This window comes from Bison bison, unplaced genomic scaffold (genome assembly GCF_000754665.1).
Source record: "Bison bison bison isolate TAMUID 2011002044 unplaced genomic scaffold, Bison_UMD1.0 scf7180017864136, whole genome shotgun sequence".
In the NCBI taxonomy this organism is placed as follows: Eukaryota; Metazoa; Chordata; class Mammalia; order Artiodactyla; family Bovidae; genus Bison; species Bison bison.
This window is the reverse complement of record NW_011494708.1, coordinates 3,304,310-3,328,159: the sequence shown is the minus strand read 5'-3', so window position 1 is coordinate 3,328,159 and position 23,850 is coordinate 3,304,310. Positions and strand designations below refer to the sequence as shown.

Below are 23,850 nucleotides of genomic sequence, written 5' to 3'. Positions count from 1 at the left end.
AGGGTCTGAAGTTTCCATTAGGCAAAATCTAACAATGAACTTCGAGAAATTGAGGCACTATGAGGTTAAGCTATTATCCTCAAGTCACACAGATGGGAGATGGGATTCAAACCCAGATAGCCTGGCCCCAGAGGCCACACACTTTGTACTTTCTTGTTGGACTCTGATGCTGGGAGGGATTGGGGGCAGGAGGAGAAGGGGACAACCGAAGACGAGATGGCTGGGTGGCATCACTGACTCGATGGACGTGAGTCTGAGTGAACTCTGGGAGTTGGTGATGGACAGGGAGGCCTGGCCTGCTGCGATTCATGGGGTCGCAAAGAGTCAGACATGACTGAGCGACTGAACTAAACTGAACTGATATGTTCCCACCAGGCACGGAGCATGATGTTAGGGGCTTTGGACCAGCCCTATCCGATGCATTAGTCACTATCCACTGAGATGTGGCATAAGTGTAAAATTCCTGCTGGATTTCCAAGACTTAGCCCAAAACAATTGTAAATGACTTTGCTGGTAGTCCAGTGGTTAAGAGTCCACCGGCCAATGCAGCGGACACGGTTTCGATCCCTGGTCCAGGAAGATTCCACATGCTATGGAGTGACTAAGCAAGCCTGTGCACAACAATTCCTGAGGCTGCGCTCCACAACAAGGGAAGCTACGACAATGAGAAGCCCACTCAAGGCAACAACGATAGCTCCCACTCACTGCAACGAGGTAAAGCCCATGTGCAGTAACAAGACCCAGTGCAGCCAAAAGCAAATTAATAAATGGGTTAATTAATTTTTTATAAAGAAATATAAAATCTCATCACTTTAAATATCAATTACACATTGAAATGATAATGGTTCAATCAAACACATTATTAAAATTAATCTCCCTGTTCCTTTTTGACTTTTAAAACTGCAGTACTAAAAGTTTCAGATTTCATGAGTGATTCACATATTCTATACTCATTCTATACTTCTATCGACAGCATGGCTTTAGACAGAGCCTCATCAGATCTTTAAAATAATCCCACTGAGCTAGAGATTATGGTTCCTGTTCTTCAGATGAGGGAATTGATGCTCAAAGGTTAGGTCACCTGTCCAAGGGCACTGGGTGTGTAAACGGGGGACAGTGATTCAGACATCAAAGGTCATCTTGCCCAAGGTCACCTAGCTGATCCAGGCAAGGCAGATACCCCTGATTCTTCTCAATGCCAGGCTTAGGACACAAGTGACCTCCCATTGTCCAAGACGAGGGCAAGGAGACAGAAAGTGGTATCTATGTTTCTGGAATACCCTTTCCTCCTCCAGCAAAACAGCCACCTCACCTTTGTTTAAACAACCTCTGGTGATGGGAGTCTGACTACCACTCTAGGGAGTGGTTGTTCCACCACTCTAGGGAGTGGCCTTTGGTTGTTCTCAAATCTGTCTCCCTGAGGCATCTCCACATCACGGTTTTGGACATAACAGAGAAAAGCTTAACTTGGCTTCTTGTTTAGAAACCATGTGCTTACAAGACCATGGGTAGGTTTGGATCCCTCCCAGAGCCCCTGTCCCATGAAGCATTTCCTTACCTGGAGTGAGCTTTTCAAAGTACTGCCTGGGCTGGCTAAGGCGGCCAAGATGGCGGTGGTGGTGGTGCCAATGTTGGCACCTAGCGTTAGTGGATATGCTCTTTGAATGGATATCACACCGATACCTGGGGGGATGAAAATACAAAGCCCGTGGCATCAGCCCCAGGGCATGGCAGGAGATGGTAACAGAAGACAGAGGGAGACCCAGGCTAGAAACTCACCGATCAGTGGGGTCATAGCAGACGTGAACACAGAGCTGCTCTGAACGATGAAGGTCATGCCTGCCCCCACAAGGATGGCCAGGTAGCCAGTCACCCAGCTAAAGGGGTAAGGGAAATCTGGAAGACAGAGGATAAGAGATGCATCACAATCCTTCTGGAAGAGGCATGGATTGAGAGGCCCAGCTGGCATCTCCCTAGGATCCAGGCAGCACAACTGGGCCAGAGGTTTGGGTTGTGTAAACTCCTCTGCACACCCACACAGAAGTCTGAAGCTGCAAATTGGATTTTTTAGCATTCTTTCACCTTGCATATTCAAACGGTGGAAGCAAGGATGTGTTGCCAAGACAAAAACACATATTCACTGGAGTTCTGAATGCTGAACCCATCTGTTATGCATGGAATGTTTGTGTCATTTCCCCCACCCCAAATCCAAGTGTTGAAACCCTAACCCCTAATGTAATTGTATTAGGAGGTGAGGCCTTTGAGAGATGACTAGGTCATGAGGTTGGAGTCCTCAAGAGTGGATTAGTGCCCTTATAGAAGGGAGAGCTTGTCCACGTGAGGTTTTGGTGAAAAGGCAGCCATCTATAAACCAGGAAGTGGGTCCTCACCAGAACCCAACTGTGCTGGCGCCCTGACCTTGGACCTCCCAGTCTCCAAGACAGTGTGAAATAAATTGCTGTTGTTTAAACCATCCAATCTATGAGAATTTGTTACAGTGGTTGGACTAAGTGAAGTTGCTCAGTTGTGTCCGACTCTTTGTGACCCCATGGACTTTAGCCTACCAGGCTCCTCTGTCCGTGTGATTCTCCAGGAAAGAGTACTGGAGTGGGTTGCCATTTCCTTCTCCAGGGGATCTTCCCAACCCAGGGATCAAACCCAGGTCTCCGCATTGCAGGCGGACACTTTACCCTCTGAGCCACACTAAGATGCCACCCAAATACCAACAAAGCACTCTGAGCATTCAGGCTCTAGCTTTCCTCCTGTCTTGGTCTCCCAGTGCTTCATACCCTCCACTTTTGTTTCCACTTAAAAGAGCACTGAGTATGTGAAGCAGCTTGGAAGCCCCAGAGACCCTGTTCTTGGCACCACCAGTCCAGGACCATGCCCCGCATAGCCAGCAAGCACCCAGAGAAGAGTCGCTCAGCTCACCCTCATGACAACCTCGGGAGGTAGACATCCTCAGCCCCATTTCACAGGCAGAGTTCATGGGGTGTGTTTTCATTGGCCAGGATGCCATTCTCAGCAATAGAGTCTCCCTGGCTGTTTCAAAATGCTGATGTATTTATCCAGAACCACATTTTCTTCCCAAGAGCTGAAGGGAAATAAGGGTCGCAGTGGACTTCTGCAACCCTTTATTACCTAAGGGATCCTGACAGACTCAGTAAAGTCCTGGGCAAACAGGGAACCTGGTAGGAAGGAAGGTCTAACTCACAGCAATTTGAACCTAAGCTGGCTCTTTCTCAAGACCTTGCAAACAAGTGCTCCCCAGGCTCCACTCAAAACACTAAGGAGGATTTCGAAGGCAAGTGGCATTGTAACTTTCACAGCTTCTCAGAGCCAAGACAGAAACTCCATGTAGAAGCTGTTGCTAGAAGAGAATCAACAGGAGCTTCCCTATGGGGGAGGGGCACAGTGATGCCACCCCTAAAAGGTCCAGAATGAGAGGCAGCAAGCTTACCAGTGTTGATTGTCTTCTTGATGACAGCAGCCACCTGCCCCCTGAGCACAGAGCCCAGGAGCTTGACAATTAGGATCAGGCAGGTACAGAGGATCAGCAGGGAGGTGATCAGCAGGATGGTGCCAACAATAGCATCTGAGAGGTTGAAATTCACGAAGATGTGCTGGCCTGGAAAGACCATAGACAGCCCTTGTTAGGAGGGCATGGAGCCCCTGGAGGCCACAGATTGTTATTTATTCCCCAACATCCTTCTGTCTCAAAGTAACAGAATCTTGGTTGTCAGCTTGATGCAGGGCAGCCCAGAATAAAGACCACTCTTTCAAGCCTCCCTTGCAGCTAAGTATAACCCTGAAGTTATGTTTAGGCCAATGGGATCTCATGAGGGTGAAGATGTAGTAAAATCCAGGGGCAGGCCTCCAACTCCATTCTTCTGCCTCTAAATCCCATTCCGTGTTTTACTCATGATAATGAGGATACCTACAAGTATTCAAGGAGCCAAGTTGGGGCAGGAAGGGCAAGTCAGAGTGGGAGCAATTGTTAATTATAAAACTGCTTGTGTTTTTTTCTTTTTTAAAATCCCTGTGTGTCTCCGTGATGATTCCAGAAAAAACATGGTTATTTTAATGGATGTACAACAGCTACAATACAAGAGGTGATACATTCACATGATTCTGTGAGGTAAACCACAACTGGAGTAGTAAGGTATGCGGCTCAGAATTAATGTGGGGATGCCTGGAGAGGAGGAGAGGCAGAGATATGCAAATGGGCACATAAGGAATAAATAATTAGAAGAACTGGCATCAGGGCCATAAAAGAATCCAGAGGCAACAGTATAGCTTCTTAAAGAATTGGAGCATCAGTACTCCAACTGGAGTAGTAAGCTCACTGCTTTGTTCAGTGCTATAGCCCCAGTGCCTCAAATGGGGCCTACTGTACAATAGGGACTCCTGACTCAAGGGCGGTGGTATCTGTTCTGTATATGCCCCCTAACCTTCAAATCAGGCTGTCATCTCCCTACAGTTACTGCCAAAGAGATACCAAAGCCCGTGGAGGGAGTGCTCTGGAATCTGTTGATGAGTTCTGAGTTGGTCTGGAATGGCCAGAAGAACTGAGTTTCAGGTCCTAGCTCTTCCCCTTACAGGGGGACCTTGAGCCTGCCCCCCTGTCCCCAAGCCTTAGTTTCTTCTGACGTGAAAGCTCACAGCTCATTGTCCCATGTAGGATTGGTGTTCAGTGAATCTCACTGCCCTTCTTTCCTTCATTTACTGGGGCTCCACACAGATAGGAAATAACCATCATCACCCCAGACAGCCTGTCGCAATGGCTGATGCTCTGTGAGTTCCACTCACACTTGGCAATGTTCTCCTTGTAGGTCACGTTCTTGATGGTCCAGGTGTACAAACCATCCGTCCAACAGAGAGAAGGGGAGGTGCAGTTCTCAGGCGAGGGGACGGTGACATTTCTCTCAGTCTGGGTGGCAAACATGAGAAATACTATGCATTGTCTACAACCCTCACTTCTGGTGGGGAATGGAGGGAAATTCGGGGCATCACGGGAAACTCCATAGGTGTGGGGCACTGCTTTCACAAGTCCGTCTATAAATGGAAGCAAGGTGGCAGCCAGAGATAAGCCAGGAGACATGAACATAATTAGCCAGGAATAACATGTCCATGATGTGGGCTGGTCCTGTCTGTCCTACAGCATGTTTGTCCATCTAGAAATCAACGACTTAAGGATTCTCATTGGCTAGTTTTGACTTTTCAGGAATCCTCGATTTTTCTTTCTCCCAACCTTTTATATGCCCAATCTGAAGGCAAGATTTTGCTTTATCCAGTACAGACAAAAGAGCTAACCCAGCCAGCAATATTCTTAGAAACTTACCACATTGGTAAAAGTTTTGCACCAAATCTTGATCATACTTTTGTTTTGGACCGACTCATCATTCATTGCAATTTGGTTGAGAATACTTTTATCCAGCTGAGGAAAGCAATAGACAGAACAGAGTCAGCCCATTGTCAAAACCGATGTGGGACAGATGTTAAGCTGTTAACAGGGGCTTTGAGGACATGAACCAGATTGCATCGGTGAGCTGGGACTCACCCTATCTGCACTCTCAGGGCAGAGCATAGCACCTCGATGTCGGTGCTCAATAAATGAAGGACTGGTATGAACAACGGACCTGTATCTAGGAAGCGTGCAGTAGAATATTCATTGGATAATCAAATAAGAGGGAAAAAAATGAAGGTAAAAGTGAATGAGCAGGGTCCAAGCTGGCCCCTTCTCCCCAAGACAACATCTACAAAGCCTTCTTTCATTTATTTCAACAATATGGACAGACTGTAGTGAGCAGAGGGATAAGATGGGAGGAAAGGCAGTAAACTCTTCCTCTCTGGCTGTGAGTAGGATGTGACTTTAATCAGTGAGCCCAGGGGTGCCAAGGTCAGAGGTAGGAACGAAGTGTCCAATGGAGAGTTCTTGAGTCTCAAGAAGCACTCACTACCACCCACCACTCCCACACTAATAAAGATGATACACGTGTGCTGAAGTCACGGAGATAATAAATGACAATTACTCAGCTTCCCTGGTGGCTCAGAGGTTAAACCATCTGCCTGCAATGTGGGAGACCTGGATTCGATCCCTGGGTTGGGAAGATCCCCTGGAGAAGGAAATGGCAACCCACTCCAGTATTCTTGCCTGGAGAATCCCATGGACGGAGGAGCCTAGTGGGCTACAGTCCACAGGGTTGCAAAGAGTCAGACAAGACTGAGCTATCACTTCACTTCACTCCCAGAGAAGGGGATGGCAGAGGATGAGATAGTTAGATAATATCACCAACTCAACAAACATGAATTTGAGCAAACTCCAGGAGATAGTGAAGGACAGGGGAGCCTGGTGTGCTGCAGTCCATGGGGTCACAAAAAGTCTGACACGACTGAGCAACTGAACAACAAGAACTCCATCCCATCTGGTGTTCCTGAAGTTCTGCCTCCCTTGGTTTTTTTCAGAGGCAGCTAAAGGGCAGTAATTACAGACCCTTATCCATCTCTTCCATCCCATTTACCTCTCTGCAGGAAGCCAGGTTACCTGGATAATGAGCTTTGTGAAGGGATCTGTGATAACTTTCAGAAGTTCTGGGGCTTCCTCTCCATTCTTGAAGTGGAAGCTCTCCACTACTAAGTTGGTCAGGCGCTCCAGGTAACCGGTGGCGGCCTCCAGAGGCAAGAGCACCAGCACGGAGAGCCAGTTGAAGAAGTCATGGACGGTGGCCCCCGCAAAGGCCCTGCAGGAGGAGAACCCCACCCCGAGTCAGACCGGTCATCAAGTGGCTGGGTACCATCTAGGCAGGTCATCACTTGTATTATCTGCCAGGTGTCACCTACCTATATGCATATAGGTATACAATCTCACTTTTCTTCTTATAGCAACCCCCAAAGTGAGTGGTATTAATACTACCCTCCCCCTGCCCCACCACCAATCATCAGATGAAGAAATTGAGGACCAGCAAACAGAGGAACTGAAGATCACTGCAGCAGTACTGGGTCCAGGAATCTCATCTCCTACTGCCTGACAGAACATTTCCCACCAGATTAGACAGTAGACAGTTTGCTCTGTGTGGGGGAAAGGGAACTATCAATAGAGGTTATTTTGGCTGCAATTATTAATTCAGCAAGGGGCTGTTTGAAAAAACGTCATCAAGACTACTTCTGAATCATGCATACTGAACACAATCTTCCTTTAGAAATTTGCTATTTGTTTGCAAGTACAAATTTTTACTTATGCTTCCTGGAGAGGGTGATTTAAGACATTTTCATACACTGCTGACTCAAAGTGTTACAAATATTTCTTTGTAGTTTGGAAAACTGTTAAAAAAGCTTTATAGGTGTTTGATATAGTTGTTGTTGTTGTTTCAGGAATCTATCCAGGGAAAAAATGACCAGAAAAGAATAATACACATCTCCAAGGATGTTACTGAAAGCAATCTATTTAAATATCTCAGAAGGGGGTGAGCTAGATCAATTATATTCTATGTGTATGCACTTTCATCTTTATATATCCAGAGGTAAAAATTAGTGTAACAGTGAAAGAAACCCAGAATTTCTAATAAGAAAACCTGGATTGAGTCCCAGCTATGCCCCTCAGCGAAGTTACTTAACCTCTTTGTGCTTCTATATTTAATAAAATAGTGCATAGAAAAGTCTACTCAGTTTCTTAAGATCAAATTAGCAAACACCCTGGGTGATACGTATTATAATTTAGACCTCAGAACATTTTATCATGGACCAGGAGTTCAGCTATGGTTGACAGAAACTGAACGGCTGAGGACATCCCGTGCCCGCCAGTGCACCGCGGACGAGGGATGGTGTTTACTGACCACCCCCACCAGCCTGTTTAATGTCACCTTTCTGATGTGACAGTTGCAGTATAGCTGGTGTACAATATTATATAAGCCGCAGGTGTTCAATACAGTGACTCACAATTTTAAAAGGTTTTATTCCATTTATAGTTATTAGAAAATATTGGCTCTATGTCCTACAGCGTATTTTATACCTAATAGTTTGTACCTCTTATTTCCCTACTCCTATCTTGCTCATCCCCCTTTCGTCTCTCGAATGGTAACCACTAGTTTGTTCTCATATCTGTGAGTCTGCTTCTTTCTTGTTTTATTCATTAGTTTGTTGTATTTTTTAGATTATACATATCAGTGATATCATGCAATTTTTGTCTTTCCCTGTATGACTTATTTCACTTAGCATAATGCCCTCCAAGTTCATCCATATTGCTTCAAATGACAAAAATCTGTTCTTTTTTGTGGCTGAGTAGTAGTATTCCATTGTATGTGTATGTGTGTGTGTGTGTGTGTGTGTAGATGGATCACGTCTTTCATTCGTCTGTTGATGGACATTTAGGTTGCTTCCATATCCTGGCAATTCTAAATAATGCTGCTATGATCACTGGGGGTGCACTGTACCTTTTCAAATTGGTGTTTTTGGCTTTGTTGGATGGGGACTATTTCACTATTGTAACAAGTTCCGGAAAAACCCATAACCAGTCAGAAGAGAGGCTGGGAATTGTGTTTAATGGAAGCTTTAGGAAGTTATAATTATTTCCAAGTGAGATAGTAAATGCTATTCTACCTGGCCTTGTTTTAACTATGCCACAGGTCAAGCTTCTGGCTAACACTTGTATTCAGGCAGCCCTGACTAGGTGCCAGGCACCTTGCTAAGTATTTATCTATATGAATGTGTTAATTTCTTTAGGCAACATGGAGGTTGATAGATTCTGTTATCCAAGCTCTGCAAGTCAGGGAGCTGAGTTACCAACTGATAAGTATGTGATCCCAGCCTCCAGCCCTACTTCATTGTAGCTACTTCTAAGAGGTCCAGGGATAACAAACATGCTCTCTTGTCAACGACAGTTAGGAAAACTTGGCCAACCGCCATATGGGCCTGGTGGTGGCCAAGGCTGACTCCAAGCCTCCTACCTTCTGAACTCTTTCCGATCTCCTGCCTGCATGAGCGCCACGATGGTGTTGGTAATTGAAGTCCCAATGTTGGCTCCCATGATAATGGGGATGGCAGCATGCACGGGCAGCACTGGAGGGTGGAAAAGAGTAAGTTAGCAAGTTAGTAAAGTTGAGGAAGGCATCTTGGCCGTGTTCCTGATGTGGCCCAAGGCAAACTGACCTCATGCAGGCTGGTAATCCCCTAAAGCACCAGGTCTTAATTTCTTTAGGGTCTGCACCCCACTGTGAATCTGAACAAAACTTGGGCATCTCACTATAGAAATAGGCACGTATGCCAAAGAAGGAAATAAAAAAGTTCAGCACTTAATTGCAGGGAATTTAGAGACTCCACAAAACCCTCCTGTTTAAAAGTTTCAGTTTAAAAGTTTAAAAGTTCCATTCTAAATCCCTCTGTCCCCCCATTCCAGATGGCAGGGTAGCATAAAGGAGACCAGGAAACAATGTATAAGGACTTATGTATTTATTATGGAAAGTTTATGGCAATATCTTTTTCTCACAAAATTAATACATTGCCATACATTCTAATGTATAAAAGTATAAAAGTACATATAAAAGTATATGTTATAAAAGTATTAAGAAGTATAAAAAATATAAGTTATAAAAATATAAAAATACTTTGCAGAAGTAAAGAATATTCTTCTAATTTGGTCCTTGAAAAGTTGTTCTACTAAATTTTAGATAAAAATACTGGTTTGGGTTGAAAATTAATCAGTTCAAACTGGCTCCCCTCAGAGGGTCTGTCTCAACATAGCCAAGGCAAACGTTGAGTAGGTTCAAGTTTGTAACGTCAGGTCCCCAAGCTCAGATGCCTCAAGGCCAACACGTGATGTGATTACATGAAGCCCTGAGAGCAATGATGGACACGTTCTAAATTTATGTGGTTCAATATGACAGCCATTAACCACATGTGATCCCTTGAAATGCACCTTGCCACTGAGCAGCTGAATTTAAGGTTAAATGAAACAGCCACATGTAGCTAGTGGCTATTAGACTAGACAACACAGTTCAAGAGAATTCGGAACTGAGTCTTCAAGCACTGGGGCTCAGCCCTGGGAAGGGAAACAGGAGGCTGCCCACAATCTAAGCAGAGCACATCATAATTGGACAAGTTAGGAAGGTAATGGCAACAAGCCTGGACATATTCAGAGTAAATCCCAGCCTCCCCAGCTGAACAGGGAAATGCCTGAAATGTATCTGGGCTCACAGGTGCCTGGACTCACGTGAGGAGGCCACCATGCTGACGACGATGGACGTGGAGGTGCTGGAACTCTGCACCAGGACAGTCACCAGCACCCCAATCACCATCCCCGCCAAGGGATTAGACATGATAGAGTTGTTGTTGAAGAATTTCCCAGCTACCTTTCCTGAAAAACAAACCCATAACCATATGATGGATGTTAGGTGGGCGCTGAGTGACCAGCCTCAAGTTACTGGCCAGTGGCTGTAGGTGCCAGCCAGCAGACTTGCTGGTGGTATCTCAGGCATCTTGCTTCTTCAGGCTTCTCCCCAGTGCTGCTCTAATCTCACCCACCCCTGTTCCTCTTGTCCCTTCACCCTGCACCTTCCTATCTACTTCAACCACTTTCATCAGCAAGCCCTCCTCTAGTCCTCTATGATCGTGAATCTGGCCTCAGCTCTGTACTTCGTTTGATGAATGCCAGTGCATCTCCTGATGGCCTTGTTCTGGTCAGGGATGTATTCCCAACTTACAAGATTTATCCATGTAGATCTTCTCATTCTTCTCTATCCAACCCCTTCGATTCAAGCCCCTAGCCCCAGCCCATAACCGAACACTAGGAGCATCACTTGAGAGTGTGCTCTGAGACCATCAATCCATCCCCCCAATTAATGTTTAAAAGAAGACTGAGAGTGGGGAGTGGAATGCCTTGTCTGAGAGACAGCAAGGCCCCTTGCTGATGCTGTGTGGGATAGAGGCAGACCAGAGTGGCATTCAGCAAGTCAGTCTGCCCCTCAAACTCCCACAGTTCTGCTAGACCACAAAGATGAGTTCTCAAGAACAGAACCAAGGGATACAGAAACCCTTCCATGTCACCAGATCTCAGTTTGAATCCCACTATGCCAATTACGGGCTGTGAAACTCAGTGCTGGGTGTACTGGGTGACAACCTTCTAGAGCCTTGGCCCATTCCTCTGTAGGTAGGAAAGACTTTGGGAGGTAATGTTTAAGACAATGCCCCTACGTCAGTAGGCACTTAAAGGGCTGGCTCTTACTACAGTTGCCCACTGGGGACAGGCAGGTGACCAAGCATACAGTAATTTCACTTCTGGGTCCCCTCACCCCTCATTTCCATGCTCAGTCCTGGGATGTGTTTAGGCAACTGCAGTGAAAGCAGATCCCCCAACAAGGGACCCCTGTCCTTCTCCAGCAAAGGACCAATTTTGATTTTTAGTAGTTGCTTTAGCCTAAGAACACTCTTAGTCAATAGTCCTCTCCAGTGGGGAGGCCCCAAGACAGCCAGAAACCCTCACGTAAACCTTTAGGTCAAACAGCTTCCTGTCCGGGGATCACAGACAAACACGAGGAGCTGACAGCTTGCCCTTGGCATTGGCTCTGGCCTGGCCTAAGCCACTTCAGCCAGCCTATCAGAACCCTCTCATGGGTATTGGTTTTCTCTTCTATAAAATGGGGGAATGACTTCAGATGATCTCAGGTAACTTCCATTTCTAGAACACTCGGGTAGACTGCAACTGCATGGGGCTTGCTGAGTTGTGACTTTCTGAAATAAATTCACCGAAAACACCACCCCCACCCCAGACCTTTGACCTCTTCCATCCATACCTCCAACCAGCTGGAAGGCACTGCTCAGGACATCCAAGGAGCACACGAAGAAGTAGAGAAACACCAGAAGTAAAATAAATTTCCCAATCCCTTGGAAGACGCAGAGAATCTTCCCTTTGGTGTCTCTCTCTGGAAGAGGGGAAAAGGCATGGCTGAAACACTGAGAAGTTTGATGATGAGCTCAGAACTCCCCCAACTCCCCTCCTAGCCAGGCAGCTATAGTCTTAAATCTAGCAAGACCTAGCAATGGGATGCATTCATGGCTGGCTGTAGTTTTCAAAGTAATTACCACTGGAGTCTATTCAGTTGAAACCTGTGGTGAAATGTCTAAAGGATTGGGCTCTTGGGAGGAGGGGGTTGGTGAGGTCTGGGGCACACACAGGCAAGAGCAAGTGTCACTGATGAGCCACTTAAGAGCACTTGCCCCTGCTAAGTGCGAGGTCAGAGATAAAGGCTTTTCTAAGCACCTTCAGAACCACACAGAATATTTTCAACAAAGTGGCTGCAAGGTAGCAATCACAGCCTCCATCTGGGGAGGGTCTGGGCCCTCGTATGTCCTGGAAGGCTACATCCTGGGCTGTCGCTTTCTCCACTCACTTTTAAAGTGGTTCTCACGTCCTCCCTCCCAGCTCTCCTCCCCTTCTACCTGACCTGCAGACTGACCTTACTGCCTGGACCAGAAGTGCGGCATCTGCTTGCATTCCTGCTGTTTTGTCTATGTAGACTGCCTTCTATAATCTCTCTCTGATGCCCACGTTGAGGTCTGGGGACCCCTCTTCCCCAGCCCACCAGGGTCTCAGAGATGGGGCCTCGTCTATTTCCTGCTGCATCTGCGGCACTGGGCAGTGCCTGGGACCTGGTTCGGCACACAGTGGAGCTGCACAGGGTCTGGTCTGGTTATAACCTTGGTTCATTTGTTGAATGAATGAACGAAAGGATGAAAGATCCCCCAGTCATCACAGGAGGCTTGACTCTTAAAGCCAGGACCTTTGCTTGAACAATCGAAGGGAAACGATGACACCAAGGTGACAGTGTAAAGACCTGCCTCAGCTGCCCTCATTTACCTGACCACTTGAGCCCCGTGTCCTTAAGCTCGGGCAGGTCCCAGGGGTCTTCCACTTCGGTGGGCTCCTCAATCAGTGTCGCAGTGGAATGAGACGGCACAAGTTCTATCTTGGTGATAGCGGTGCCGGTGTCATCTGCCCAAACAAGCAGAGAGGCCGTGAGGAATGAGGAACCAGGCCTGGGTCTCCTGGGGCCTTCCCAAGGGGGCCAGCCCAGGGCTGGAGGTGGGGCACTTACCTTTTTCAGTCTCCTTAGCTTTCTCAGGCTTGGCAGACTGCTCACCATCGGCCTTTACAGTGTATTTCTCTGAGGTAGGCTGGCTATTTTCCAACTCAGGCCAAGGAGCCATGGTCTGTGATAGAAAAACAGCTTAAAGAAGCAGCCGCTGAAAGGAAGCCCACTTAGTTTCCACAAGAAGAGACAGTGGTTGCAAAGACTCATGCTTATAAGTCCTAAGTGTAGACCCTTAAGCACCGTATTTCATGCCTCTGGAGGCCTCCCTCCCTCACTCACCCAGGCTGTCACTAAACCAAACCACTGTTTTCTATGTTTCCATCCTAGCCTCAAATCTGTACACCAGCCGAGCCTCCTTTGGTTGCTCTGTCTGTCTTGGTCTGTCATGACTCTCTCCTTTAGTCAGAAAGGGAACACAAACCCATTCATCTTCATCAACTTGTGGTACCACTAAGCCCTCGTGATCATCCAATGGACTTCCCATCTGCTTCTCATGAAAGGACAAGCTCAACCTGCAGATCTGCAACAGACCTCACCTAATGGACTTGTGGTCTGTGTTAATGCTCATATACACTCTACCTGCTTTACCTGCCGCTGGGTCCTCTATGAGAAGCATGATATATTAGACCTGGTTCAAAGCCCACCGGTGCCACTTATCAATGGGCGTATGTTTAGGAGAGTCCCTTTAGGCCTCTGAGCCATCTATAAAATGGGGACAATGCTTCCTGCTTTGTAGGGTTATGAGATTAATGGTTGTGTCCAGAAAGTGCCTGGTAAATAGTAGCAATGATTACTAGGCTATGCTGCCTTTAACAACCCTTTGTCGGAACCACATTCTTCCCATCCTCTGATAGAGCCTTCCTCACAACCCATTTTCTCAACAAAGCCTTTCTCAGCTCCGTGGAGAGGAAACCTGACTCCCTACGTACCAGGACATCCTCTACTTGCAGTTCTTGTCCTGACACACGTCAGACAATGCAACCCAAAGGACTGGAATAAACAATTCACAGAAGAGGAAGTACAAGTGGCTCAAACACTTATTACAAAGTAAGAGTTCGGCCTCATTAATGACCCAAGATATGCAAAACAGTGAGGTAAGTTTCAACTATCAAATTAGCAAAAAATAAAAATTTAAGTATAATGTACCATTCTGGAGACGATCCAGTGAAAAGAGCACTGCCAAAGTTCTGGAAAGAAGTTGGCAAATGTCTAAACCCCATACATATTTCATACATCTCTGACCCAGTAATTTCACCTGTAGGAATTAAAATCTAGGGACAGTTTTTTTTTTTTTTCCTCAGAAAATCAAAAGTACTGCCTTGCTCTGATCACCTCTTTGGAGAGGGTATCCCAGAACCTGGGTCTGTTTCCTTTCCCATTTTTCTTCAGTGGAAATCATTCCTGCCTGTCAGAATGGAAGCTCTACCAAAAAAGGGGCCTTTGTTTTGCTCATAACTGCATCCTCAAGGTCTACAGCTCTGCCTGGGACGTTGACGAGGCCCAGTAAACATTGACTGATGGATGAATGTGATGCAAACCAAAATGCACTCTTATTTACAGGGTCAAAAATAAAAACCGGGAAACTATTGTATTAACTATGGGACATGCACGCAGCAAAGAGCATGCCATTATAAAGAACGAGCAAAACAAAGTAAATACAACCTCAGGAAAATGTTCTAGATAAATTGTGAATAGAAGGCATATTTATGTCTTCTATTTACAGCATGATCGCGATAAGGACCCTGAAATGTTCCATGGGGTACACAAGGGGTGGCAGGATTGTCTGCGATCTTTATTTTCTTCAAGAGATGCAGCCCCATCCCCAAACTCACAGAAGTTAGGTGATTCAGGAGCACTTGTATGGTTCCTGTCACTCATACTGATAAAGCCAGGAGTTAAAAGAAGCTGATTCTGTGAATTCCCATCATGAGAGGATTTCATGCATTTGTTTGGCCCAAGGAACTTTCCCTGTGTGACTGTAGAGCATGGCACATACTCCTGTGATCAAAGCCAACATCCTACAGTCACTGGCTTCCACGAAGGCACAGACCAGGTCTCTCATTTCAGCTTCATAAGCACCCAGGCTTCGTGTGCTTTCTGAACAGGATGCTGGGACCTGCCTAGCCAGCAAGAGCCAATAGCTGTGCTCAACCTCACCACTGCCCATTCGGAGAAGTGTTGTTATTATTCTGCCATCATATGGCATCCCAAGATGAAAAACCTGCTTTATAGCACAGGGAGCTCAGCTCAGTGCTCTGTGGTGACCTAGAGAGGTGGGATGGGGTGGGGAAGGAGGTCCAAGACGGAGGGGACATATGTGTACAAATAGTTGATTCACTTGTTGTACAGCAGAAACTAACACAACATGGTGAAACAATCGCATGTGCATTTCTGCTCAGTCGTGTCTGACTCCTTGTGACCCCATGGATTGTAGCCTTCAAGGCTCCTCTGTCGATGGAATTTTCCAGGCAAGAACACTGGAGTCAGCTGCCATTTCCTCCTCCAGGAGATCTTCTCAACCCAGGGATCGAACTCATATCTCCTGAATCTCTTACATTGGCAGGCAGATTCTTTACTACTAAGCCATCAGAGAAGCCCCAAAAGCAATTATACCCAATTAAAAAAAAGAAAAAGAAAAACTCAGGTACACGGAGACCTATGACTTGCCTAAGGTCCTACATGGCAGAGCCTTGAACCCAGGTGAGTTTCCATCCAGTCTCCTGCAGTACAGCTGACCACCCTAGGTGGGGCAAAGCCCACTTCTCTCCAGGCCTGCTGATGGGGCACCTTCTGGGGTATGCTGAGAGGCAGCTACAAGGCTGGACCTGGGCAGGGGAAGTGGGGTGAAGCTGGGTGGCTGGGGAGGAGAGACCAAGGCTGATCTGGGAGAACTTCAACCTCAGCTCAAGGCTGCCACATCTGAAATGTGGGTTTGAAATGGCTCTGAGGTTAAAAAGAAAATACAGGGCTGGCTCTAGGCTAGGTATTATACAGCACAGAGGTTTAGAACCAAACCCCAGCTCTGTCCCAGATACACTGCGACTTTGGGCAAGTCACTCGACTGCCCTGTGCCTCTGTTTCCCATACATAGGAATGTGGTTTATGTTTATAAACCACTGGGTTACTAGGCAGCTTCAATGAGTTAATTTCTGTACAGTAATCTGTTCAATAAATTGATCCTCTTAACTCCTCTTATCAGCTCTGCAAGGGGTTTGTGTTGTTCCCATTTTACAGATGAGAAAACCAAAGCACCCAGACAGATGAAGTCACTTGGCCCAAGGTCACAGGCATGATTTGAGAGTTTCTCTGACTCTAGAGTCCACTTGCTTGCCTCTCAATGACTATATGACCTGGAACTCTCCTGGAAGGAGTGAGTCATGCATTAATAGCATCAGAAGTGATATCTATCTGATTAAAAGCCCAAATCTAGACAAATGGAAAAGATGCTTCCACGCTGTAGTGGAAGTCAGCATCCCACTTACTGCACACAGAATCCAGGGAGGGGGCCTTCTCTGGTGGCTCAGTGGTAAAGAATTTGCTTGCTAATGCAGGAGATGCAGGTTCGATCCCCAATCTGGGAAAACCCCATTTGCTGTGGAGCAGTTAAGCCCATGCACCACAACAATTGAGCCTGTGCTCTAGAGCCTGGGACCCACAACTACTGAAGTCTGGGCACCTAGAACCCATGCTCCACAAAGAGAAGCCACTGCAATGAGAAGCCTGCACACCACAGCCAGAGAGTAACACCAGCTCGCCGCAACTAGAGAAAAGCCCATGAAGCAACAGAGACCCCACATAGCCAAAAATAAATGAAAAAAAAAAAAAAAAAGATTCCAGGGAGGAAGTGAGTCTCCCACAGTCTCCAAGCATCTCCCACCCCATATATCTGCACAAAAGCACGTAGCCTGCATCCGAACCACCTATCTCCACTGTTCATGGACCATTTACGTGTGTCAGCACTTAGACATCACCTTAACTTAAATCCAACTCATTTCCCCATCATTCCCAAAGTTCCCCTTCGTGGAACTTTGCTGTTTATGTGACTCCTGCCATCATCAGCCGAGAATCTCCAAGTCATCTCTGACAGCTCCCAAATCCAGCCAGCACCAGGACGGTGCATTTTACCTGGGAGCAACTTGGTTCCTGGTGTCTGGTTCCTTGGGGCCACCTCCTCATGCTGAGCCTCTATATCTCCTGCCTAGAGGAACACAGCAGCCTGTTGAGCTGATTTGGGCCCCAGCCTCTCTCTACAGCTTCTTTCCCAACACACAGCTGTGATCGTGTGCACTCATCTCTTTATGGCTTGCTGCTCTCCAAATGATCCCTGGCCTTGGTCACACCAGCCTAAAACTGGGACCCTGAACCCTCTCCTCTGCTTCTGCCCAGGCATCCCCCTGCCAAACAGAAGACCCTCCCCCTATCTTTCTCTCCACCTCTTTAGGCTCAACCCAAGCCCTCTCTCTCCCTTCTCTGCCTGAGTTCCCTAGGCCTCTCTAGTCTTGCCCTTCTCTAAGCGTGTGTCCTACCCATGTGACTCATCTGGCACTCCATCACACACCACTGTGATATCTTTACTTGATTTCTGATAATAACAACTCCCATTTTAAAGAGTGACAAAGAGGTGCCAGGTGCTATGCTGGTGCTTGACACATATGTCACTCAAATCTTTAGGCAAAAAAGGCGTCATGAACGTTGTGCTGTGCTCACTTGCTTCAGTCATGTCTGACTCTGTGCGATCCTATGGATTGTAGCCCGCCAGTCTCCTCTGTCCATGGGATTCTCCAGGCAAGAATACCAGAACGGGTTGCCAATGCCCTCCTCCAGGGGATTTTCCTGATCCAGGGATTGACTGGGTCACCTGCTTTGCAGGCGGATTCTTTACCACTGAGCCAAGGTTCACATTTCATCATGAACATTGTCATTTGCAAATGGGACAAATCTGTGATTCCAAGACATCCAAGCAACTTGCTCAAAGTCACCTAGTAGGTGAGTGATGGAGCCAGTTTTTAAACACAGCTCTACCTGTTAGGGAGGGTGGTCCCTGATCAAACATATCCTTGGTTGGGACATAGACATATCTTCACAGAGCACTACTTTTACACATAAACAGGCAAGGGAATGTTAAATGACTTACATTATTACTGCTAAATGATGTATATTTGATTAACCCTATGAAGGATTAATGTGATGATCAAGTGTGTGATAGTTAAAAAGCCCCCAGAATGGTGCCCACATATTGTAAACTTGTGTGATTATCAATGATCATGCTAAAACAAGCATGGGCATATTATAGTATAGAATGCAAAATGTATATAGGGGCATTTTGAAGGGAAAATTTGGTAATTCTATCACCTCTCCTTCTCTTATAATCTGAATTCACCCTAGAGCTGTTCTTCTCTTATGCACATTTACACTGCCTTCCCAACTGGAATTTAAGCTTTGGAGAGCTGGAACCCTGTTACACGTTTTCTCCCAGAGCTCAGCAGACCACACATAGTAGGTACTGTACATCTGTGAATGGAGACGTCAACATCCAGGGTTTACTGAAGGAACACCCTAGATCCACACTGATCATGACTAGGAAACAAATCATGCCTGAATCTTATGAGTGCTTGCTCCTCATCACCATATGCAAGCCCGTTTGGCCAAGATCTGTTGGATGGAGCAGCTGTCTCAAGAAGCTACAATCTGGATGTCATAGCAGCCCAGCTTGGGAAATTCTCATCAGCAGTAAGGTATTATTTAAACTATTCCCAGTGACTGGATTTCTGACTAGTCAGAATCATTTTCTTTTAAGGGATGTACAAGGTATCTAGCAAATTCAGAACCAGACACTTTCCATGGTTCGAAATACAAGTAATTCACAATAATAAAAGCAATGGAATGGGCAGACACTCATTTCCACTGAACTGGACAGAAGGGAGAGTAGCACATGGCCGCAAGGGATTCAACAAACTAGAGTGCCTTGAATACTTCCTCTTCGTGAGGCCTGTGTTGGCTTCATTCCTCTCTGGGTCCTCTTTTCCTATTAATCAGCATCACCAAGAAGCAAAGGCAACATTCTAATGGAAGTCTCTCCTCTTCCTTCCTAGAAATCTTGCTTCCCCTACTCTAAGTTCAGACATCTGTCCCACACCCAAATCCCCTTTCCAGACACATTCCTGATGAAGCAATCATTTTCCTACATCCAGTTCAGTAGTCCTCCTTGTCTTCGGCTTCTGAAGTTTCAACCAACCACGGATGGAAAACATTCAGGGGAAAAAATTATTCCAGGACGTTTCAAAAAGCAAAAGCTGAATTTGCAGCACACAGGCAGCTATTTCCATAGCATTTACATTGTATTTACAACTATTAACATAGCATTTACACTGTTAGGTATTATAAAAATCTATCTAGAGATGATTTAAAGTATATGGGAGGATCGCATTGGCTATATACAATTACACTATTTTATACACGAGACTCTGCAGATCTCAAGATCTGTGGTAAGTCCTGGAACCAAACCCGGCAGACACCTGGGAACCGCTGTACTTCACTGTCCGGTACATTCATCTACTCCACCATCACTCACTGGGTGTTCACGCTGCTAGTCACTTGCAGGAAAGAAGAGAATGCGCAGGTCCACATACTGAAGCACTGCCCCCGGAGGGACAGGCAGCCAGGAGTCATCTGACCCAGCCCAGAGCATTCTGAAGCTGCTGAACAGCCCCTCCTGCCCTCCCCACCCCACAGCTCAAGATGTTCTTCTTGGCACCTGGAAAGTGGGGAAATGCAGGTCACCAGGTACCCAACCATTGCACTTGGCAGTGTGGCTGCAGAGTCCCTACATCCACGGCCTTCCCAGTCACCAAAGCCTCAGCGCTTGAGCAGGCTGACCCTGCAGATTCCAAGTAAAGGGGGACTTGGAACAAACACACCATGGTTAGCCCTGAGACTAGAGAGCTGTTCAGTCTGCTGCTATCATAGTGCCTGGCACACCACCCGGAAAGAGAACCATGCGGTAGGGACTGAGCCTCAGTTTCATCTTTTCGAAAATTAGGGACAATGTGTCTCCCTCCCTAAATAGCTGTTATTAGACTAACTGATTAATGAATGTAGTTGAGGGCCCAAACAGCGTGCCTGGCAGAGTAAAGACTCAGCACTTTGTGAAATGATCTGCATCACAAACAACAAATAGACTCAACTCCACTTTGCCCCAGCCCATAAGTTCTTCATCTCCGTGCACAGCTGAGTGACTATTTGTGTGGCCACTGAATTCAAAGGACGTAAGAAAAAAGGATCTAATGTTTGTTTTGTGATGCGGGAGTGTTCTATATGATTTGTGACCTCATTAAATCTTAGGATAAGGAGGTCTTCTTTCCAGTTTACAAAGAAACAGGCACAGAGAAATTGAGAAAGTCTCACAGTTACCCAAGGATCATGCTAAGTTGCTTCAGTCGTGTCCAACCCTTTGCGACCCTGTGGACTGTAGCACGCCAGGCTCTTCTGTCCTTGGGATTCTCCAGGCATGAACAGTAGAGTGGGTTGCCATGCCCTCCTCCAGAGGATCTTCCTGACCCAGGGATCAAACCTGCATTATGTCTCCTGCCTTGGCAGGCAGGTACTTTACCACTAGCGCCACCTGGGAAGCCCAAGGATAGAGTCTGATTTGAAGCCAGGACTGCTGGTTCCAAAGCTAGATGGCCTTTCCACAGAACCCCACCAAGTGTCAAGGTGGAGGAAGGAGTTAGATATCCTCCAGGCCCCATCAGAGCAGTAAGGCACCTACCTCGGGCCCAGGCCTAGTGGGGCTCTGAAGGAGTCTGGGATAGCTAGCTGACTGACATCTCTGCAGGGGTCAGTCTTACCTAGTCATTCAGACAGCTGGAAATGTCAGTCAAGATACTCCAAGGGCTGGCTGCTGACTCCCCACAAAGGCTCAGGCATACTAAGGGCCTGGATTTGGCGTATGTCTAAATTTTAGGAGGCTCAGCTAAGCAGGACAGTAGGCACTGAAGTGCCTGACAGAAGATGTAGACTGAATCTGAGGCCACTGCTCCCGGGGGTGTGGCAGACACTAGTGCCCGATTCCCCTGGGAAGTGCTTTGGCAGTCAGAGGGGCCCTTAGAGCTTGTGGTCCCCTCCAAAGGCTTTCTCCCATCCCCCTCCCTCTGATTCAGCTGTTCCCTCTCCCCACCTTCCCCCAAGGCTGTGCTCTCCTACTACCTGCCAGAATCAGAGAAGGATTAATTCATCCCTTTTGGCAATTTGGTGCTAATACCCAGAAAAACGTTTTTTATTGCCCAGGCACAAGATTAGTGACTCCGACCACACATCTGCTCCCTTGCCCCAACCCTGGGCTCCTCCCTACAATTGAGCTGGCTGTATTGATAACCCTTTTGGCTCAACTTCCTGCATCCACATGTGTATATGATGCCAAGAGGAACTCTTGAGGGCCAAGGGGAAAAAAAAACACACACACAAAAAACCTGCTCAGCCCTTCTCAGACCTGGGCAGTGGGGAAATGTAAGGCACCTGGCAGTCACCCAACTCCTATGCTTGGCATTGTTTGAGCCTCGCCAACCAGGACCTGTTCTGGGGCCACCTCCGCTCAGAACAGCAGTAGCTCAAGGCCATCTGAAGAAGTGGGGAGAGGAGGAAGGAGGCAAGGGGCATCGTCCTGCTGAGAGACCGAGACACACAGGCGTTTTCCCACCAGGCTGTAACCTCCACAAGCACACGGGGGATGACCCCAATCCCCAGCATGGCGGACAGTGTCTGCCAGCCAAATACTTCCAGAGAGTTTGTGCCAGGCCCTGCAGTAAGCCCTCTTAACAAATTAATCTGTTTAGTCTCACAAGCACTTGATGCATTCCTGTCAATTTGCTTGAGGTGGCTCAGACAGTAAAGAATCTGCCTGCAATGTAGGAGACCCAGGCTTGATCCCTGGGTCAGGAAGATCCCCTGGAAAAGAAATGGCAACCCACTCCAGTATTCTTGCCTGGAGAATTTAATGGACAGAGGAGCCTGGTGGGCTATAGTCCATGGGATAGCAAAGAGTCAGACACAACTGAGTGACTAACACTTTTGACCTTATTATCAATACTATCCCCCATTCTACAGGAAAGGAAACTGAGGCTCAAAGAAATAATCACTTTAAGTCACACCAAGCCTGTAGAGACAATTCAAACTTGAGTATTTTGACTCCCGTGGTCTCAATATGCTTGAGGTACATTTTCTCATACTTTGAAAGAATGACCAAGAATTCAAAAATTCCCGAGAATGGTGGTTACTTTCCTTCAACTTCCACTAAACATCGCAAAAATAATTCCTGGAGGACAGAATGGTGGAGGAAGGTGGGAGAGACAAAGCAGCTCAGTTTTACCTCGATGAATGGCTTTTAGACTTTTGAAGGTATGAACTAATAGGATTTTTAAAAGACTTTTACACTATCACTTTAAACTAAGACCCTTTTAACCAAACCACACTTGCCCTCATCTGCACTTCCAATTTGCATTTATTTTAAAATAAATCCTATAATTAACTTATAACCATATTATTTTTGCATTGTATGGGGGGGCGTTAAAAGAGCTAATTTATAAAAGATAAACATCTTAAAATGCATTGTCATCTTTTTGCCACCTTCTTTCCACACACTTTTGCACCTTTAAATTCACTAGAATTAATTCCACTAGGATGTCCTGATTACTCCCTGCTGATACTGCCTTTCTGTTCCCAGGGTGGAGCTGGGGGGAGGGCAGGACAAAGGCGGGGTGGAAGGTGGCTAAGAATTAAGTTTATTCCAAATCACTGATCCTGAGAAGCTATTGTCTTCATTAAAGTGAATTCAAGCAGTACATATGCCCACTTAGTGTCTAACAGCAATACACCAGACGTCCATCCTCCCAAAACCGTCCATCTTCCCAAAACCGGGAACTTGTTTTAATGAAATAGTTGAGTTGACTTAGGGTGATTTTGGTGGTGGCAGTTTAACATTGAGCCTTTACAAAGCATGCACTTCTGGCCACCAGTTCCCAAAGTTACAAAAATAGAGATCATTATCAGCTAACTGGCTGGCAGAGGCTAGAGATTCAAACATGCTCAACAATCTGAAACAATGGTCACTGCCATGAGGTACAACTTTTTTTAAGAATACCCAACGAGGAACAGATTAGAGGGTTCCAGCCCAGGAGGAGAGTGGTGTGGAGAAGAAAAAGTCCAACAGGGCTGGAGCAAGCAGAGTTAACCCAGATCTCATGATGAACCCAAATAGGGAGGAAGAGAGGATTCTAAGTGATGAAATCCACAAGCTGCCTCCATGAAATCAAGTTTGAGAAAGCTGCCTCTTCACTAAGGGAATAGGAGAGACACTCAACCTCAGTGCCAGCTACCCAGAGAATCTTAAGACTGAATTCACTCCACTCCACATGCCTCCCTCTTCCTGATCTAGAGATGTTTGATCTCCCCAACACAACTGCACCTTGCCCACATCTCCCTAGCCCCCCACCCCAGTACCTCTATCTCCAAAAACACTGGAAAACTGGGGGCTCCATTCTCCCAAGACAGTGGAAGGCTGGGCCCTTTGCTGATGCTGCCTGCACTGATGGGACTAGCAGACCAGGGCTGTGTCTTGCAGTCATTTTGGATAAATAACCCTGCAGACTAAACAGCAGCATGTGGAAGTCACACTGCAGGAGGCACTGCATCACTGGACAGCCACCCAGACCTGGAATTTTCGCAGTAAAGACAGCAGAAAAGACAGACCGTTTTGTTTCCCTTCTTGGGAAGG

The 23,850-nt window shown here is 46.6% G+C and overlaps 1 protein-coding gene across 2 annotated transcripts in view; it reads right to left on the bottom strand.

Annotated features, from left to right (window-relative positions):
• The window catches only part of SLC34A2 (solute carrier family 34 (type II sodium/phosphate cotransporter), member 2), a 25,658-nt gene that overhangs the window by 1,265 nt on the left and 543 nt on the right, over positions 1–23,850 (bottom strand). For both annotated transcript variants that reach the window (XM_010839924.1, XM_010839923.1), the window contains 11 exons: positions 13,086–13,200; positions 12,848–12,982; positions 11,784–11,912; positions 10,205–10,348; positions 8,943–9,054; positions 6,545–6,740; positions 5,342–5,437; positions 4,810–4,930; positions 3,461–3,628; positions 1,780–1,896; positions 1,559–1,683 (listed from right to left, as the gene is read on the bottom strand). In XM_010839924.1, coding sequence (XP_010838226.1) covers positions 1,559–1,683; positions 1,780–1,896; positions 3,461–3,628; positions 4,810–4,930; positions 5,342–5,437; positions 6,545–6,740; positions 8,943–9,054; positions 10,205–10,348; positions 11,784–11,912; positions 12,848–12,982; positions 13,086–13,197 — 1,455 coding nt within the window. In that variant the 5' untranslated portion in view covers positions 13,198–13,200. The remainder of the gene's footprint in view (positions 1–1,558; positions 1,684–1,779; positions 1,897–3,460; positions 3,629–4,809; positions 4,931–5,341; positions 5,438–6,544; positions 6,741–8,942; positions 9,055–10,204; positions 10,349–11,783; positions 11,913–12,847; positions 12,983–13,085; positions 13,201–23,850) is intronic.